The 16,475-nt window shown below is 37.7% G+C and overlaps 1 protein-coding gene across 1 annotated transcript; it reads left to right on the top strand.

The window, feature by feature from the left end:
* The first annotated feature begins 289 nt into the window (after positions 1-289).
* LOC147505661 (olee1-like protein) lies at positions 290-9,406 on the top strand. The gene is made up of 3 exons (XM_086605602.1): positions 290-427; positions 2,510-2,764; positions 9,152-9,406. Exons 1-3 carry the CDS (start codon positions 290-292, stop codon positions 9,404-9,406), a joined length of 648 nt encoding a protein of 215 aa, XP_086461728.1.
* The last annotated feature ends 7,069 nt before the right edge of the window (positions 9,407-16,475 follow it).

Below are 16,475 nucleotides of genomic sequence, written 5' to 3'. Positions count from 1 at the left end.
AAAAACTCGGTCAAGTAAATTTTATCGACTTACTATTTGGATTGATCATGTAACAATGTCAGCATAACAGGTTACCATTTAGAAGCACATGATCAGACCAAAACTCGAAAGAATGACCCTGTCAAACCTAAAACTATGCATGTACACCACAGAAAGCAAAGAGAACAATAACAACCCCTCAACTTAGCCGTTACGCACTCCTTTTAAGAACTTGTCAACTTGTTCTAATTTTACCCTTTGTTTGAATTCTCGAACAATAGTCCTATTACACACAAAAGGAAACAAAGAAATGGCGAAGTCTTTTCAGGTTGTTCTTCCCCTCATTGCTGCAATCTTCGTCTCCTTCCTTGGGCTTGCCTATGGTGAAGAAACTTTGTATGTACAAGGGAAGGTGTATTGTGATACATGTGCCTCCTTCGTGATCAATGTATCAGAGCCAGTTTCCGGTACTAATAATTCAATCAATTAGGTTGTATTTTTCAGTTCAAAATAGAGAAATGTGTTATGGGAGCAAGCTTTAAAAAGTTGCATTGTGATGTTCTCCTAGATGACAAGGCCTTTGCTTTAAGAATTCAAAAGGCAACGTGTGTTTTAGGAGAGGCGTTACAATGCAATATTTAAAGGATATGCCTAATTCTGTTCTTTAATTAAGCTACTCTAAACTCAACAGGACCACATTGAAATCATACTTTTCCTAGAGGTGTACTAGCTTCAACGCCAATCGATTTGCTTTTGATATAGTATTGAAATCGTTGTAAGTGGCAAGTCGAGTCGAGAAAAATCTAATTGAATCGTATGAAAAAGTAGTTGCATTTATATATGTAGACGATTAATAATTGGGGTTTTTTTACTTAACACCCCCTAAAAGTAGACCCCTTTTTGAGATAACTCCCCATTCCCCATTTTGAGAATCTGATTGCCCCCACTCCATCTGTTTTGTGTGTAACTTACATTGATATTTTTCATATTGACAATTTTGCCTCTACTTCAAATTTGTAAAAACCCTCCATTTTTAACATACGTCTTTGACTATTAACAAACCTTCTAAAAAAATCAGAAAATTAGGAAAAAATCAGAAGTTAATGAAGCTTGAAACACAAATTTATGTGAAAGTTTGTGAATTCACTATTAACTTAATATATCAAAAGAAGTAAAATCAAAAGCAATCAAGACCCAAACTATTAAAAAAAAAAAAAATTGAGTTAACCCCCCACGGATGTACCTCTCTTTTGCGATAACCCCCCATTTTGAAAATTATTACTGATTGCCCCCTACTTCATATGTTTTGTGAGTACCGTCAGTTGCTATTTATCATATTGGCCATTTTACCCCTACTTCAAATTTGTAAAAAACCCCCATTTTTAACATGCGTCTTTGACCATTAACCAACCTTCTCAAAAAATCAGAAAATTAGGAAAAAATAATCAAAAGTTGATGAATCCAACTATTGCCAAAATGGATCTAGTAAGTGTGTATTACACACCTTCATCATTTTAGCCCATTCCTCATATCTCTCTCCCCAAATCAAATCCCAAAACCTTAATTCTCCAAATTAACCCCCAATTTCTTCAATTCTCTCAACAATTCATCTCAATTCCACACCAATTCACTCGAATTCATATCGAGCTTTGAGGAATTAGCTCAAATTCATTCAAATTTCATGAAAGTTACAAACTTTATCAATTAAACAATGTCAAAAATCGGAATTTTTGAAAAAAACGGGTTAATTTCACCGACGAGTTCAAGATCAGTAACAGAAATAGTAAATGGATCATATAAGTTTGTGATTCAAGGATATTTGTTAGTTAAAGGGATGGGAATTGGGAAACATATAGCAAGTGAGAATTTTACAGTGGGTGGATATCAATGGGCAATTTATTTTCTACCCAGATGGTAAAAATCCATAAGATAATTCGACAAATGTGATGAGGGGTTTGAACTTTGGAATAGATACATTTTGGCAATAGGTGGATTCATCAACTTTTTTTTTTTTTCTAATTTTATGATTTTTTGAGAAGGTTGGTTAATGGTCAAAGACGTATGTTAAAAATGGGAGGTTTTTACAAATTTGAAGTAGGGGTAAAATGGCTAATATAAAAAAATAGCAACTGTCAGTACTCACAAAACAGACAGAGTGGGGAGCAATCAATAATGATTTTCAAAATGAGAGATTATCGCAAAAGGGGCTACATCCGTGGGGGGTTAAGTAAAAAAACCCCAAAAAAAAATATATCCAACATTTAGGTCTAGGAAGAGGAGCACCTCCATAATAATCCAATGGTCCATTATCTCTTCTTCTCTTTTTCTTCTTATAACAAACAAACAACAAACTCAATACAACAAGCACTACTACTCCACCAATAGCAATCCCAACCACCGTTCCAATCGATATCCCATTCGAAGACGGAGATGGTGGTGATAGCGCCGATAATGGCGATGGCGGCGAGGGTGGTGGTCTTCCAGAAACCGGTGTGGGAGGTGATGATATATGGACTGCTTGTATTTCTAGGAGGTGGTGGTATGTAGAGATTGCGAAGGCGTGGTCGGTGTCGGTGTCGGTGTCGTCGAAGGCGGCAGAGAGCTTGCAGGCATTGTAGGAGGCAGTGGGGAGGTGGCAGGAGGTGTGGGCGGTGGTGCTGCCATAGGTGGCGGTGGAGAGGCGGAGGGTGGTGTTGTTGTTGGTGGTGAGGGGGTTGCATTGGGAGATGGGGCTGGTGGTGATGGTGGTGTTGTTGGAGCTGGCGAAGCTCCGGGTGATGGTGTTGTTGACATTTTACAATTTGAGGCTACCTCTCAAAATTAAAGTTTGTATTGTGGGTTTTTTCTCTCTCTCTCAAAATTAACCCAAAATATTCCCGCTTTATAATAGGGGTAAAATGGTCAATATGAAAAATATCAACTGACAATACTCACAAAACAGACAGAGTGGGGGGCAATCAGTAATGATTCTCAAAATTGGGGATTATCTCAAAAGAGGGGGGGGGGGGGGTGTCTACTTTTGGGGTGTTAAGTCAAAAAACCCCTTAATAATTCTAGGGTTAATTGGCCAAAACCCCTATTTTATGACATACATTTGTGTTTACCCCTTAAAGTTTGAATCATCACAAAAGAACCCCACTCCGTCCTGGCCCATCCAGAAATCATCCATATTTGCTCTATTGCCTAAAGTACCCATCTAGAAATCATTTATATTTGCTCTATTGCCTAAAATACCCCTCGAGGGGTAAACACAAATGTATGTCACCAAACTCTCAAAGTTAAACAATAAATTTTTTTTTTGCATCTCTGGGATAATCAAAGCTAAGCCTGGTCTAATTAGTGGAGAACATATCCTAGGCTCAAATTCCTTTGTTGGACAGACCATGTTGGCTGCTATAAAAATTCAAATAATACTTGCTGCTCCTCTAACCCATCTTCTTTCTTAAATTTTTTGAGGTCCAAGTATAGCTGCTTTCCTACTTTGATCCTATCTTGAATGGGTCCCGTCCCAGAAAACTCTAAAATAATCACTAAGTCTTATCCAACTTTTGTTGAGAAGGAAATTTCAAGGCAGTTCACCTATTGGTCTTATTTGGTTTTTTCTGATTTGATTAAGAAGAGAGTGAGAGTTTGCTAAATTTGGACATGGTAATGCCATGGTAATTTAGAATCTAGAAAACTCAGAAGAAAGAAACAAAGAAGAGGAACACACAGATATATGTGGTTAGGCAATTGCCTTAATCCACAAACGCACCACAATTTACTATTATCAAAAAGTAGTTACAAACACTAATATATCTCTCTCAATCAATCTCACACAAAGCACTCACAAAATAGCTCACCTAATTTGTAATCTATGCTCTCAAGTTTCTCTCTAATATGTGTTTAGATCTAACAAGTAGTGGGGTATTTATAGAGAAACCAGTTGCCCAAATCATGAGATGATTTGGTTTCCAAAACCAAATCAATTTCTGAAATCGTAACGTTTCCTAAAAACCATTACTTGCTGGAGAAGTAATTAGGCGGTGGGTATATGTTTCCAAATTTCATATTGGAAACACCCACGTGATTAGTTTCCAAAACCATAACAATCACCCACTTGGAGACTGATAAACAAAGTAACTATTCTCCTTGTATAACTAGTGCATCATGGTGCACTTCAACAACGATCCTCAAGCTAGAAGACCAACCGAAGTTGAGCAGATCGAGCTTCAGTTTCTCAATAGTCACTAGCTTAGTCAACATATCAGCTTGGTTCCGACTTCCTTGAATCTTCTCAAGTACTAGTACTTCATCTTCCAGAAGCGACCTGATGAAATGGTAGCATATATCAATATGCTTAGTCCTCGAATGGAATGTTGAATTCTTCTCTAGATGTATTACACTTTGACTGTCACAATGCAACACATTTTCTTCTTGTATCAAACCTAACTCTTCTAGCAAGCCTTGGAGCTATATCATCTCTTTGCTAGCCTCAGTGACTGCAACATACTCTGCTTCTGTAGTAGACAAAGCAACTATCTTCTGTAATTGTGAAACCCAACTATTGCACCCATAGTAATAGTAAACACATAACCAGTGGTGCTCCTCCTGCGATCAATATCTCCTGCAAAGTCTGCATCAACATAACCTCGCAAGCTTATATCACCTCTGTGATAACACAAATAGACATTAGTAGTGCCTTTCAAGTAGCGCAATATCCACTTAACTGCCTCCCAGTGTTGTTTTCTAGGATCACTAAGAAATCTGCTCACAACTCCCACTACTTGAGCAATGTCTGATCTCGTGCAAACCATTGCATACATTAAACTTCCAATGGCTGAGGCATATGGTACCTTAGCCATGAAATCTATATCTTTCTGGGTCTTGGGAGATTGTTCCTTAGATAACCAAAAGTGACTACCCAAGGGTATACTAACAGGTTTAGCATCACTCATGTTGAACTTTCGGATGACACGTTCAACATAATCAACCTGAAACAATGTCAAATTTCCTTCTCCTTATCTCTACTGATTCTCATCCTAAGAATCTGCTTAGCTGCACCCAAATCCTTCATAGCAAATTCACTTGCCAACTATTTTTTCAGATTTTTAATCTCATTCATATCTGACCCAGCTATCAACATATCATCAACATATAGCAACAAAATAAGATAACTAGAATCAAACTTCTTGTAGTAACAATAATGATCAGCATTGCACTTGAAGAAACCGTTCTTTTGTATGAAACCATCAAAGTTCTTGTACCACTGTCTTGGTACCTGTTTCAAACCATATAAACTCTTTTTAGCTTACACACCATTTCCTTTTTACCATTCATGATGAAACCCTCCGGTTGGTGCATATAAATTTCTTCATCTAGGTCACCATGAAGAAATGCGGTTTTAACATCTAATTGCTCTAGATATAAACCTTCAGCTGTCCGCAATACCCAGAGTCATTCTGATAGTAGTAAGCTTCACCAATAGAGAAAATACATCAGTGTAGTCAATATCATGCTTCTACTGAAACCATTTGACTACCAATTTGGTATTGTACCTTTCAGAGCCATCATGCTCCTCCTTTACTCGATATACCCATTTGTTATGCTCTTCTTCCCAATGGGTAATTTAGACAACTCCCATATCTCATTTGTGATGATGGAGTCCATCTTATCTTTCATAGCAAGCTCTCACTTGTTCGCATCCTCTACCTTCATTGCTTCATCATAGCGCTGGGGTTCACTACTATCAGTAAGGAGCAAGTAAGTCACATAAGTGGATGTGGGATACTTTTGACTCGGCACATGTTGCCTAGAAGTCTTCCTAAGATCACTGGTTAGAGCTAGAGTCTGTGATGTAGCAACCTTATCACCACTTTCTGTGTTTGACTGTACCATGACTAACTTCAGTGTCTTCTAAGTCAACAAAGTTAGTCCCGCTAACATGTGTGTCATTTCTGTCCTTGTACATTATATTCTCATTGAATACCACATCTCTACTCCGTATGATTTTTCATTTATGGTAATCCCAAAATCGATAACCAAGCTCATCACCACCATATCCAAGGAATACACACTTCAGTGATTTAGGGTCAAGTTTATCCCTAGACTGATCACTGATATGCACATATGACACACATCCAAACACTCACAAATAAGAGAGACTTACTTGCTTGTCACCCCAGACCTCCTTCAGGTAACCTGTGATATAATGGAACTGATAGCCCACAGTTAATCAAGTAAGCTGTTGTACTAACTGCTTCGGCCCAAAATAGTTTTGGTAACCTTGCCTATATACGCATGTACCATGCATGCTCTGTTAATGACCTATTCATTCTCTCAGCCACCCCATTCTGTTGAGGTGTCCCTGGCAGTGTCTTCTCCATCCGAATACCATTTTCAGCATAGTACTCCTTGAAACCAGTTTCATTGTTCTCTCCACCATTATCAAATCTCAAACACTTCAATTTCAGCCCTGTCTCATTTTCAACTATGGCTCTCCACTTCTTGAATACATCAAAAACCTCATATTTCTACTTTAAGAAATAAACTCATACCTTTCTAGTAGAGTCATCAATGAAAGTCACAAAGTATGACTTACCACCAAGAGAGGACACAGATGAAGGACCCCAGACATATGTGTGAACCAACTCAAGCTTCTGCTGCTTTGGAGTTCTTCCCACTTTCTAAAATCTAACACGTTTCTGCTTCTCATATATGCAATTCTCACATAAGTCTATCCTAGTAGACTTCAAACCTGGTAGCTTTCCTTGTGAATGAAGGACTTGCATTCCTTTTTCACTCATATAACCAAGTCTGCGCAATGCCATGTGTTTGGATCTTCTTTGTCATCAGCAACATCAATATAACCACAACCATTGGTAGTTAAATAGAGAGTACCATCTTTCTTTCCACGTGCAATAAGCGATGCACCTTTTGCTACTTTCCAACTTTCACCTATAAAATGGGTAGTGTAACCTTCACTTGCTAGCTTCCTTACTGAGATTAGGTTTCTCCTTAAATCCGGAACATGCCTTACATCTTTTAGCTTCCATAGACCCATCAATCTTAATCTGTACATTGCCTTTACCAGCAATGTTGCAAGCCTTGTTATGACCTAGATAGACTGTACCAAGATTACCTGAAACATAGCTTTCTATCATATCCTTATTTGAGGTTGCATGGAATGAAGCACCCGAGTCCAGCACCTAGGAGTCATCTCTGCTCTCCATAGAACAAATCAATGCATCATCTAACACCTCGGCCACATTGGCTTCTTGGCATTTCTTCTTTCCATGTTTCTTACCTTTCTTCTTCTTGGGCAAGAGACAATCATATGAGTAATGTCATTTCTTGCCACAGTTATAGCAATCTATCTCGGATATATTAACTTGAGATTTTCCTTTGGATTTAGATATGTTCTTATCAGAATCCCTGCATGAACTCCTACCCCTACTTTCAAAACTCAATGCAGACTCAGAAGTTGAAGCAACATCAGATTTACTTCGAATCTCCTCGGTCAGTATCATACTAACTACATCATCAAACTTCAACTTAGTTTTACCTGCAGAGCCACTGATGGCAGCAACTATAGCTTTCCAGCTTGCTGACATCTGACCAAGAATGGCCAAAGCTCTAACTTCATCACTAAAAAATATTTCAGCAAACTCTAACTGATCCTTGGTCTCGTTGAACTTATTGAGATGTTCCTTGAATGAATCTCCTTCAGACATCCTTAAAGTAAAGAGCTTTATAATAAGATGTACCTAATTAGCAGCAGAGGGTTGTTCATACATAGCAGAAAGAGCATTCATGAGATCCACAGTGGTCTTCTTAGTTTTGATATTGAATGCTACTGACTTCCCAAGAGATAACCGAATTATACCAAGTGCCTTTCTGTCAAGCAGGTTCCAAGCATCCACAACCATTGCTTTAGGTTTGGATCCCATCAATAGAAGATATAGATCTTTTTATATAGATGATCTTCAATTCGCATCTTCCAAAATCCAAAATTTGTTTTGTCAAACTTTTCGATCTTTAGCTTTCCTTTGTCATTCGCCATTGCTCACACAGGAACAATCAATACCCAAGATCCACCATAAAACCTTACGCTCCAATACCAATTGTTAGGGATCTACCCTAACCAACATGACGAATTTAGAATCTAGAAAACTCATAAGAAAGAAACAAAGAAGAGGAACACACAGATCTACATAGTTAGGCAATTGCCTTAATCCACAAGCGCACCACAATTCACTATTATCAAGAAGTAGTTATAAACACTAATATATATCTCTCAATCAATTTCACACAAAGCACTCACAAAATAGCTCACCTAATTTGTAATATATGCTCTCAAGTTTCTCTCTAATGTGTGTTTAGATGATCTAACAAGTAGTGGGGTATTTATAGAGAAACCAGTTGCCCAAATCGTGAGATGATTTGGTTTCCAAAACCAAATCAATTTCCAAAATCGCAACGTTTCCTAAAAATCATTACTTGTTAGAGAAGTAATTAGGCGGTGGGTATATGTTTCCAAATTTCATATTGGAAACACCCACGTGATCAGTTTCCAAAACCATAACATCTCTGTGGTTGGATTTCTTCGTGTTTGACTGTTACTGATGAAATATCTCTTCCAATTTGGAATGGTGATCGATGTTGGTCCTTTTCATGTGGGATGATCATTCCATCAATATTCAGGTTTGTTCCCCTCCCCTGTTAATTGAGGTATGTTATTTGGCATAACAAGTACGATTTTCGCATGCCTCCGATATGTTCTCCACTAATTACATCTGGCTTAGCTTTGATTTTCCCAGAGATGCAATATTTTTCTTATTGCTTAGCTTTGAGAGTTTGGTGACATACATTTATATGTTACTCCCGAGGGGTATTTTAGGCAATAGAGCAAATATAGATGATTTTTGGATGGGGCCGGGACGGAGTGGGGTTTCTTTTGTGATGATTCAAAATTTAGGGGGTAAATACAAATGTATGTCATAAAATAGGGGGTTTTGGCCAATTAACCTATGATTTTACTACTTATTCCATTATATATACCTTACACATTGTTCTTTTTTATGTAACAATGCAAGTGCTAAATTACGACTAGAATGTAGAGACCGCGCAGAAAGAGAGTTTACACTCTCCATTGACGGTGAAACTGACAATACATGCAACTACAAACTCACAGTTGAAAGTTGAAGGAGATCACGATGAACAAATATGTGAAGTTGTGCTTGTAAAGAGCCATGTGGATGATTATTGCTCTGAAATAGTTCTTGGACTTCATCGTGCACGAGTTCTTATTACTTCAAATAATGGTATTTCCAGTACAACGCTCCATGTTAATTCCTTGGGTTTCTTAAAGAAACAACCGCTTAACTTTTGTCCTCAAATCTTCAGGGGAATGGGCCTTTTGCCCAGAACAATCCCACCTAAATATTAAGTGTTGATTGTACCAAACTAACTGTAATTTGCTAATTAGAAAAGTGCAATTTTTTAAACATTGATATGTAAGTCTTAATCTCGAGTTCTAAGATGTAACATAAATTAGTGTTCGACTTGAATAAATTTGGGATCCAAGTTAGGGAAATAAGGATATAGTGTGTGCCTATATTTTTAGTTGTCTGTGTGACAGAACAACAAGTACAATTCAACTTAGTTGTCCACTTGTCCATGTCGCATCAAAAGCTAACATGATTATTGGTTAAGTTTGTTGTGCTTGATTTATGTAGAATAGTTTTGAAAGCTAGAACAAGTCATAAGAACACGAGTACTCTAAGAACATATCAACTAATTTGGGGCGTCTTAGGTTCTTCTTCTCCAACTCACCTGTTCCAGTTCGTCTCCTCCAAGCCGCACTAACTTTTAGCTCCAAGAATAAAAGATGGGATCTTGAACTCTCAGTTTCCTTTCGTTATATAGGGTTTGATTAGGGTGTGTGGGGTTTAGGATCAAGTCTGGAAACTTCCTTTTAGAAATAGTATGGAATTAGGAGTTTCGCATATTCAAAATCCAAACTGTGAAGGGTTTTGAAAAAGAACTATTTCTCACTAAAAATATAGTAGGGGTGTGTGCCCTCTCGAACAGGCCAAATAGAGGGCGTGCGCCCCTTAACCTAGACTGCAGTGCATCAACTTTTTACAGAAGCTTGTGTTTCTTCTTTACATGTTATTTTCAACCTCATATGCACTATCCTCTCTGTAATCAAGTCATGATCAATTTGCAATCCCATTAGATCTTCATTCTCAACTCATTTCATCTGTTCACATGGATTTCTACAAAATCAATGAAACAAACTAATCACAGGATCATATACCACTTATATGGACAACTTAATATAAATGTATGCATAAAAGTGTAGCATTTATGTGTTTATCACTTCCCTCCCAATAACCCCCTCCCCCTCAGTCAAATCCACCACCGGCTCCACAACTTTCTTCCCCCCAACTCGCAAAGTCAATCTTTACAGAACTTGTCTTTGATTTTTTCTGCCCACCCTTCGACGAGTCCATAGCAGGCACACCCTTCCTCTTATCACCAATACCCCCTCCATATCGTCTGAAAAATCTCTCAACATATTAGACGACCCCCTTCGACGAATCCTTGCTCGATCTTTCTTCTAGTCCCTCCTTTCACAAGCAAGGATCAATTCCCGCTCCTCAAAATACTCAACAATCGGTGTTAACAACATTTTCTTCTCTTCCCTCCCTAAACTGGCAAAACCCTTTATCTTACCACATCGTTCCGAATATGGCACCATGTATCTCGGAACGTCTGCAAAACACAAACAAGTAAACCCACATCAGAAACTTTCAACCCAACACAAAAACATGTACAATGTCAATCCCACCCACTCTTACCTTCATTATTACATACATCGACACCAATTCAAAGTACAACCTGGTTTACAATCTAAACTTGTGATCAAGCTGACTGGATGCTCCCACCACGACTCCCGGTTCAGTAGCTCCATTAGCTCTACAACATCCGCCCTCAAGCTCAAAGCACATGTCATCACATCCCTCTCCTTCGACCAAGTCACCTTTACATACATATATACTCCAACACACCCTTCAAAGTAATCCCATAACCCTGCTTCTCATTCAATATATCAAACACCCTCATATATCTCCAGCTATTACTCAAAAATTGGTACGACTTCTTCTTGAAGTAATTCAAAAACTTGACCGTCAACTTAGAAAATGGTATCCTCAACGGTCTTCATTGTCAACTTATACTTTCGGGGAGTTATGCGCGATTCGATTCCAGGAAATTAAATCATCAATCACCCTAAACTTCAACTTTTTGACCCCCATAATGTCCCTCATTAGTTGTTCCAGCGACTCCATACTACTCGAACCACGATATACCCTCCTAGCCAAAGAAGTACCTACAACTCCCTCCTTCCCACTCGATTGACTGCAAGACTCAATTCCTTCATCACTACTATCATTACCTTCTTCCCGATTCGACGTCGATTCCTCCATATCCAAAATTTCCTTAACACACCCACTACATCCAAACTTCACCAAAAGCAACACCTCTTATGACAATACACTTTCCTCACTCACTCACAAACTCCTCTTTTCCTACATAAGTGTCATTAGAACTATCACTATCACTATTTATATAACACCCAAAAATCCAACCATACTTATCTACCATCCTAACAATCCCTACATACAACTACAACCAAAAGAACCCTTCCGGCCTTTACCACAAGTTACAAAATCTAACCTTCCCACCCCAAACAGATGCAAAGAAATAAAACTCGAAGAAAAATATCAAAAGCATAAAGAAAATTGTACCTCGTCCTTCACAAATTGTGATGATAGCAGCCCTCTACCGATGACGTTCAGTGTAATCTTCTCTACAAATACGTACTTTGGGAGCTCTCTTCAAATTCCAACAAATAGAAATGAAGCTTTATTTTCTCAACTCTCCTCACTTATATACTACACCCAAAAAATATCCAACCGTCAGATGCCAAAACCGCAATAGCCTCATCAACGATCCACAACACGCGACTTTTCACTTAATCACTTTTGAGCGCCAACTTTTCATATCATAATCCAGATCAACAGCTCACAAACCATTCATCCAACGATCCTCCATTATTACTGCACATGCAACACTTAACCCATGTTTTACTCGCCACGTACACACCTTGAGCTCCACAACCGTCTCTAGCTTCAAACGAAAAGCAATCATAACGGCAGCAATTATTACTCCAGCCAGTCACCATTACTCCAAGTAACCGTCACATCCAGTTTTCTGGATTTCTCGTCAACACTCCCTTTCCAATGACGTACAAACAAGAGAGGACTCTGTAAGGACATCCCACCAGACATGTGATGTGCACAAGGCCCACATGCAATGACTCCTTCAGTATAGCGCGACTTCAGACATACAAATACTTGTTACACTCGAAGCCGACTCAAGGCACTCGCCATACTCAAAGACTTGCATGCATATCAATGCTAGCAACTCGTCACTCGGCTCCACCTCATGACATCATCACCTGCCACTGTCATCATTACTACCATTATCCTTAAGCCCCTTTCTTGCCATAATATATGAACCATTATAGTCATTCACCATTATTACTTAGCACTTACCATCATTACACCCTATGCTAGCTCAGACAAGCCTGAACACCTACGACTACTACCCACGTGCCCCTTGTGAAAACATGTCACTTATCTCGACCGCACATCTGTAATCATTAGTACACGTGTCACATCTAATGCACACTCCCAAATGCCTATAAAATCCGCCCTTAAGAACTATGTATGGCTTGATTCCCGTCTGGTTATTGATCCTAACATGAGTTACTAACTCACACTTCACTACCACTTCTAATACACAGACTGGGCACGTAGGCATCTTCATCCTCATGAAGAACAACCATTAGCAACAATCAAAACCATCCCCTTTTCTCATCCTAACTTAGGAGCTAAGTCTTAATTTGGTGTAATGTCCTACTAATCCTTTAGGGTAAATTTAAACATTTACAAAGCCATTGCAAATATGCAATAACTGAATATATTAACCATAGAGCATTGTTTCATTAGTTTGCAAAATTATGTTGAGATCCCAAATATCGACACAGAAATATAATTATGATGATTTGTTGAAATTTCACATTATATGTCGCGTCATATATGCCAATATTTTTGCTGCTAATATTTCATTGGTTCTGAAACCATCCTGGCCAACACAGATGGATCCACGGGGTGAGACCACCAAAGATTTGGAGAAAAATAACGTAATGAATTACTAATTTGCTCCTCACACAGCTAGCCCCCATCATTTCAGTTCTTCTTCACACTACACCAGATTCGTTAGAAAAAGACAAGGCTACCGACTCCCCATTTTTATCTTTTGTTCCAACACACCATGCGCATTGTGGAACAAACCTTGAGTCGGATCACAGCCTATCAAAAATGAAAAAAAAAGAAAAAGAATAAAACCGCTCTCTCAAATCACTTTTTCTTATTTCCACTGCTAAAAAAAAAAATCGCTCTCTCAAATCACTTTCAAGAGATTTGAAACTCAAATCACTCAATCTCAAAACCTAATCAACTCTCTTCATCAAATCAACTCTCTCTTCATTATTGAGAATTTCAGGTAAACGTCTTCATCATTTGAGATATCAAATAAATTATTTAAGCTATTTTGATTGATTATTTAACAAATTATTATTGTTTTATTGATGTACAGGTTGAAAGTAGCTATTTGATCTTTGTTTTGATCGATATCATTAGTAAGTAAACAAACCTTGCTTACTAAAATGTATAATTAAAAGTTATAAAATTAAAAATTACCAAATTCAACTTTAGTATAATACCGTAATATAATGATAATATTTAGTGGTGGAAAAATTTATTGTTTGGTGTTCTGACATAGGTAAGGCATGTTCTTAGGTGGTAGAGCTTTGGGGAATACGTATTTGAAACGATAAAATGTATTAGTGTCAACTTAGCGTATTTTAAATGATAAATACATATTTTAAAGTCTTAAACTTGATGTTGTTAAATTGCAAATTAGCATTTCTATGCTATTTCTCGACTTGGGTTTACCTTATTTTGATGTTTTGACATATTTTCATTAGTTTTCATGCACTTAATTGAGGATTTTTGAATGAGCATGTGAAATTTTCATGTTTTTGTGAGTTTAAATGGATAATGAAGACTTATTAATTTGCTTTTAGTTATTGATTGTTCATAATGTTGTGAAATAATATATAATATGTACTTATCTACATATTGTATTAAGTAGGGATGAGTTTGTCACGTCCAAACATAGAGTGGATGAAGGAATCAGTGGGGAGTGATGCATATCTAGATGGAATTGAATCATTTCTTGAATTCATGAGGGATAGTTTAGGAAAAGGAACTTGGTCTTCTTGTTCGTGTGCCAAGTGTTGCAATGTTCGTGGAATGGTTGATCCAAAAAACCATTTTTGTTCATTTGGTTCATTATGGATTTGACGAGTCTTACACTACATGGTATTTTCATGGGGAGCCATTTGTAAACAATGTTGGGAATTTTGAACCTTTTGGTTCATCCTCTCATAACTCTCCCGAAGATGCCCATCCTCAAGAAATTAACTTTGTGAATGAAGAGCTTAGGGCTGTCAACTTGATGATTTAGATGAATGCGTAGATAAGATTAGTTCGGATAAAGATTTCAATGCAGATGAGATAAGTTCGGATGAAGATGTGGATGTCGATTGCCATAATGAACAATGTAACCAAAATCCGGTTAATTTAAAAAAAGAGATGAAGTCAATAATTTGTGGGGGGATGTAAAGAGACCAATATTTTCCTCATGCAAACAAGAAAAGACTAAGTTATCAGTAACAGTTGAGTTGACGAACCTCAAGACAAAACATCAGTGGTCCAATAATAGCTTCACAGAATTATTGGATACGCTAAAAGATATTCTTCCTGAAGATAATACATTGCCTCTATCTGTATATGAGGCTTAAAGGGCTGATTAAATCTTTAGGTATGGACTATGAAACAATCGATGCATGTCCCAATAATTGCATTTTGTATTGGAAAAAATTTGAATCTATTCAAGATTGTCCTAAATGTGGTATAAGCAGATGGAAGAATGTTAAAGCTGTTGATCTTACAGACAAAAAAAAGGCTAAACCCGTACCAACAAAAGTCTTGAGATACTTCCCCATTAATACCTAGGTTACAAAGATTGTATAGGTAAGGCTTTGGCTTCAATACTTGTACGTTATTGCATTTACTTCTTACCTTAATTAATTAGTTTTTAATGATATATATATATATATTAGTGTTCCATGGATTGCGGAGAACATGACATGGCATTCAAGGGTCGTGGTTGACGAAAATAGAGTGAGACATCTGGTTGACTCTCTCAATTGGAGCACAGTTGATGGAAAGTGGTCAGAATTTATTGCTGAGCCATGCAATGTCCATTAGGACTTGCGACAGATGGATTTAATCCATTTTCTCATTCTAACAGTTCTTATTCGTGTTGGCCCATTATGATTGTTCCATATAATCTCCTGCCATCTCTTTGTATGGTTAAATAGTTTATTATGATGTCCATGTTGATACCTGGGAAAAGTAGTCCAGGGAAAGGCATTGATGTCTATTTGCAACCCCAAATCTCCGAGTTGAATGAGTTGTGGTCTACATGCACCAAAACATACGACTCTCATAGTACACCACATTTACTATGAAAGCAGTTTTGTTGTGGGCCTTACATGATTTTCCTGCATTCGGCATGTTATCAGGTTGTAAGACTGGTGGAAATTATGGTTGTCCTCCATGTGGCGAAAAGACATATTCAATTAGGTTAAAACATGGGAATAAGAATGCATATATGGGCACTAGGAGATTTCTTCTAGAGGAGCATCTTTTAGGCGACAAAAAAAACCATTTGATGGGAAGGAAGAACATGGGGAAGCTCCAAGAAAATTTAGTGGTTCCGAGGTAAAAACAAAGTGGAAAGTTTTGAAATGGTTTATGGAAAGGTAACACGAAAGAAAGGGAAAAAAATGTTGATGATGAGGGCGTGACTGCATTGTCGAAAAAATCAAAACTCTTTGACTTGCCATATTGGGAGGTAACTTAATTTTCCATTTCTTAATTTGGTTTGTCGTACATCATTATACATCATTATAATTTGTGTGCTTTCATGATTAATAGTTCTTGCATAGTCCTCACAATTTGGATGTAATGCATGTGGAGAAAAACGTAGCCGAGAACCTTATTGCAACAATTTTGGAAATGGACAAGAGCAAGGATGGTTTGCAAGCACGCTTAGACTTGAAGGAGATGAGTATAAAGCAACACTTGTGGCCAAAAAGTGGGAAATAAGTTGTTGCCACCAAAGGCTGATTTTACTTTATCCCGATCTGAAAAAAAAAAGTTGTTCTTTGAAACCTTGGCCACATTAAAGGTACCTATAGGATATAGTTCCAATTGGAAGCAATGGGTGAGCAAGGAAGATTTTCAATTAAAAGG

Source organism: Coptis chinensis, chromosome 4 (genome assembly GCF_015680905.1).
Source record: "Coptis chinensis isolate HL-2020 chromosome 4, ASM1568090v1, whole genome shotgun sequence".
Taxonomy (NCBI): domain Eukaryota; kingdom Viridiplantae; phylum Streptophyta; class Magnoliopsida; order Ranunculales; family Ranunculaceae; genus Coptis; species Coptis chinensis.
Note: the sequence above shows the minus strand (reverse complement) of the source record. Positions and strands in the feature narration are given on the sequence as shown.